Source organism: Sminthopsis crassicaudata, chromosome 1 (genome assembly GCF_048593235.1).
Source record: "Sminthopsis crassicaudata isolate SCR6 chromosome 1, ASM4859323v1, whole genome shotgun sequence".
Taxonomy (NCBI): Eukaryota; Metazoa; Chordata; class Mammalia; order Dasyuromorphia; family Dasyuridae; genus Sminthopsis; species Sminthopsis crassicaudata.
This window is the reverse complement of record NC_133617.1, coordinates 670,873,483-670,878,233: the sequence shown is the minus strand read 5'-3', so window position 1 is coordinate 670,878,233 and position 4,751 is coordinate 670,873,483. Positions and strand designations below refer to the sequence as shown.

The window sequence follows — 4,751 nt, the reverse complement described above, 5'->3', positions numbered from 1 at the left end:
TTGTTACTTCCTGATTGTGCCACAAGAGGCTCCTTCCGGAGGGCGAGTGTGGGAGTGGGAAGGCCGGGAGCTCTGTACTGCTGCAGTGGCTGGCGGCACAGCCCCTTGGTTGTACTCTTCATTAACCTGTCTGGTCTACAGGTGACCCCGTGGAAGGTCCCTCTGGGTTCTGCCCTGCGCCCTCCACCCCTTCCGAGAAGGCCCGAGGCAGGCCAAAGAAAAGTAGAGCTCGGTTCAATCCCATCTGGAATTGAAGATGGGCTCTATAAACATCGGAGGAGACGCCTCCGAGGTGAAGGCCCCGCGGGGATATGCGGAAGCCTGCTGCTCGTAGAGACCGGCGTCTTAAAAACTACAACTTGGGCAGGTTTAGAAACGGACAGCGCCTAAAGTGGGACTTAGCAAATCTTACATAGCGGCTAGCGCATTGCTAAACACTCAGTGCTCCCACCCTTTTTTGGATGAATAGGTATTAAGAATCTATTACTTAAAACTGTTTATTCGTTACCTCATTCACTTATGTTCATGGATCCACTGCCTCCAAGACCCTGGTTAGATGCTGATGGAGTATAGTCCCTGGCCATAGGATCTTACACAGTAACACATGGTAAATCAGAACCAAGGTTCAGGACTTGTGCCTTTGTATTGTGGCATTTCCCAAATTTAATGCAAGTACTTCCCAAGTTCTTGATAAGAATCTTTGAGTACTTAGTTTGGCTGCTCTGGTCACATAATATAACACAACTGAAAGATTTTATGTTCATAGGATTTATAGATAGAAAGGGAATGGAGAGATCACCTAATCCAACCCCTTCAAGTTCTTGATGCAAAATAAAATGTGGGCTGAGAGCAAAGGCACAATTTACCACAGATCACAGAGGTTAATAAATATTAGAAATGGCACAAAATCGTCAAAATTAAAAAGTTTTAAAAAAAAATCAGCATTGTCAAAGAAATAAATTACTATTTTAACCTTCTCTGGATACTCATATCCTGTACATTACAAAATGACACCGGTATTATTGATAAGGAAATGCTGCCAGATTCTCAAAAGTTAAATAAAATGAGAAGCCATCATTTGTGAAAAAACTTAACACTTCAATGATGGGTGTAACTAAGGATGTGATTAAGGTAGGTCAATTATTAAAATTCTATTCAAATTAACAAGTATATATTTAAAGACATTAAGTTTTTTAGGGAGAAAGGTTCAGAGAGTACATCTTGTACCTTCAATTAATATTCTAGAAACCCTCAATGGTGATATATGCTAAATACCTTTAACCAATTTCCATCAAAGAAGAGTTACCTTTAATCAGTAAGCTTCCCCTCTGGACACCCCGTCATTCACCCTCTGCTTCCATGAGCAAAGTTAGTGTTGGAATTTAGATCATAAATTTAAACAATGAAATAAATCATTAGCCCAATCTTGACAACTATGTGGACCCTCTCAAAAGGCAATTTCTCTACTTTTATTAATAATAGTAGTTCCCTATGTTATGTAGCTGCTAATCTTGAGTTAAGGTACTATTTAACCTAAAGAGAAGTTCAAGCTACCACAGAAATTAACAATAGCATATGGAGAATCAGCCATCATAACTCAGCCAGTACTGGATAAAGCCCAATTCAGTTCCTCAGAAACAATAGAAACTCCTCAGGCACAGGTAGGAAAAAAATAAGATAAGATATCACAATTACCTTAAAACTTAAGGAGTTGTGAAATTTAATGAAGGTAATATCTAAAGCACAGATTATTAGTTCCTTAAAATCAAAGTTGTGATTTCATGGGTACGTGAATTTCCATTGAGCCAACTCCCTTTACTAATGAATGCATGCACCTCTGTAAATCTGTCTCTTGGAGAGGTATTTTGGGATACTGAGAAGTTATGTGATTTGTAAGACTTCTTCTATGACAGATTCCCTTCGCCATGATACTGGATTATTGTAGCAAAGGTCCAAAACTATAGCTAACATTTCTGAAGCATGAAGGAATTCAAAAAAGAAAGGCACAAGAGCTCACATTGATTCAAAAAATATATATAGTTTGAGGGTAGGGGGATGGTAAAGACGTAGCAGATTAAAAAATATATATTCATCACATTGAAAAAAATTTTATTTAAAAAAAGTTCTAGCAGCAAGAACAGTAACAAAACAAAAGGAGAGACAGACAGACACAAAAGAAGGTTGCACCCTGTGGGAATTCTCTCAATCCTTTACTCAAGTTCTTTATATCGAGCAAACATGACTCTCCTCACAGCATCTCGGTATGTCTCATTTGACTGCCTCTTGCTAGGTTTCCCTTGTGATCCAACACCAGACCCCCTTGTCCAGCCTTCAGTCTGAAAAACAAGGCAAAGAAAGGACTATTATACAGCTGGTCTCAGTGCTTCACCTGGCCATCAAATTTTCTGGAGGGTACGGGACATTCTGAACCAAAGATGTTTTAACAATAATGAGATAAAGAGTTGTATGCACCATAGAGGCTATACCAAGAAATACCCCCCAAAAGACTCAGAAAACAGAGTTTAAATTTCAATAGAACAAATTCGAATTTCCCAACTCATCAAAACAGCTTTCAGTTAGCCCACCAAATAAAAGACATCAGCTTGTGGATGACAGAGTGGTATGCTATAGTAGTGTTTCCCAAATTTTAGCTTTCAACTAAACTGAATTGTACAATTTTAGCTTTACAAGTTACATGTCGCATTTATTGTATACTTAAAAGGAAAAGCAAGTTGTGTGAAATATTTGGAGTTTCATGTACAATCAAATGCACATTTGATAGCTTTATTACTTTCAAAGTAAAAATATTTTAACTAAAAAAAAAATCCTGACACTGAATTATTTTTGAAGCTCCTTCCCAGTTCTCGTCTCTACCTTCTTTCCCCTTATACCTAGTGTTTCTCTACCATTTCATTTAGAAAAAGATTTAGTTTATGCTCCATTTTCCTTATCACTTAAGTATAGTGTCTTCTTGGCTTTTCCATGTCATCCTTAGCCTTATCTCTCCCTTCTATTCCAGGTCTATGTCAAATCAACTCTAGGAAATACTGTTTCCTAAAAACAAACTGAACAATCCTTTCTCCAATCACTTCCTATGTCAACTGGTGCAAGGCACTGTTAGAAGAAGCAGAATTAAGACAACATTTGTTCACAGAAGACTACAGAGGTTTTAAAAAGTTATGGATAAACAAGATAAAAATCCTTTACCTCTTCTGCTGAGGCTAGGCCTGATTGACCATATCCCAGACCTGCTCCCTTCTTCCAACCTGGGGACTGCAGTACACTGCTTCCTTTACTGTTGCTGTCAATACCTACTTTATTTGAAGATTTACGATCACTGCAAAAGAACCAATTGTATGTAAGCATTTGCCTTTGGTTGACTGTCAGAACAAAAACCATCATTTCAAAAGACATTAAACCTCATATAGAGAAAAATCAAATCTCAAGAGTAGTCTCACTGATCTTGTGAAATTCCTACTACCTTTCCCCTTTCTACATGCTCTTAATTTTAAAAAAACTCAACTTCTGCAATTAGTACTGAAGTACCAAATTAAGCTGAAAATTTAAAATCCTACTAGCTATTTCTTGCTAGTATTAACCATTATGATAGCTATTATTCCCATAGAACTCTGTGGCCTTAGCCAAAAAAAGTGTGTCAATGGAAAAAAAAAAAAACCAAAAAATTAGCAGTACTGGCTTAATTGGGATTCTTTAATTTCCAGTTTGCTAAAAGATCCATTTTGTGACAGTGATAAAATCTATTGGCTTTTGACCCACTTGCACAACACACACAACATACACATCAAAAGACCACAAGTTTATCTAATCCAAAGTACTTGTTTTACGAATGAGTAAGGAAATTTAGGTCTAGAAAAATCGAATGCTTTGCCAAAAACCAGTCAGCAAAATATTTGGATTCTCAAACTCCAAATTCAATGCTCACTCTACAGTATAATAGTGCTTCTTCTGCCCTAGTGGCTTCAGACCCCTAAGACACCTACAGTTTATTATCAACACTTTATTTGGATGATAGTAATTAAATATAAGGTTAGTGATAATGTTTAACATTCAGAGTAAAAAAAAGATACTTTCTATTTGCTTCACAAGTGGCATATTTATATCTCCTACATATGAAGTAATACGACTAAAAGACCATGGATAGGCCAGAACCTAATGCCTTACCAGCATTAAACCAAGAAAAGATGACTCACCTGTCAGTGTCCCTGGAATATTTCATTCGTTTCCTGTCTGGGGAATCTGAAAAATGGAGTTTTTCTTTACGGTCACTTCCTTTTTCTCTGTATCTTCCCTGTTAGAAACCAAAATGTAAGACATAACTGTCAGTAGTATAGAGGGTGGGTATACTTCTGGAAAAGTATAGTTGAAACAAGGTGTTAACTCAGTAGAATTGATGAAATGATGGTTCTCTAATTCACATATATACTTAGTACTTAATATGGTGATGTAATAGTTTTCTAGCTTAGTACTTAATATGGTTCTCTAGTTCACACAAATTCAGTATGCTATAATGTAATTGTAGTAAGGTATATAAGGGCTGAGGATTGGAATTGAGACATTCCATTTTTGACCATCCTCCTGGTGGCTGTCCTGCTTCCTGCACTAAGATTAAAGGGCCCAAAATAAAGACCCTAAACTCTATTCCTGACCATTCTCATGGTGTCTATCCTGCTGAGAGCAGGGCCTGTCCAAAGGACCTTGACAAAGATAGCCCAAACATTACAAGTAGCAAG

At 37.4% G+C, this 4,751-nt stretch overlaps 1 protein-coding gene across 4 annotated transcripts in view; it reads right to left on the bottom strand.

Moving 5' to 3' along the window:
* Positions 1–2,084: 2,084 nt before the first annotated feature.
* RBM6 (RNA binding motif protein 6) overlaps positions 2,085–4,751 on the bottom strand; it is a 106,532-nt gene continuing 103,865 nt past the window's right edge. For all 4 annotated transcript variants that reach the window (XM_074283302.1, XM_074283304.1, XM_074283301.1 and 1 more), the window contains 3 exons: positions 4,212–4,309; positions 3,208–3,337; positions 2,085–2,336 (listed from right to left, as the gene is read on the bottom strand). In XM_074283302.1, the coding sequence (XP_074139403.1) occupies positions 2,211–2,336; positions 3,208–3,337; positions 4,212–4,309 (354 nt within the window). In that variant the 3' untranslated portion in view covers positions 2,085–2,210. The remainder of the gene's footprint in view (positions 2,337–3,207; positions 3,338–4,211; positions 4,310–4,751) is intronic.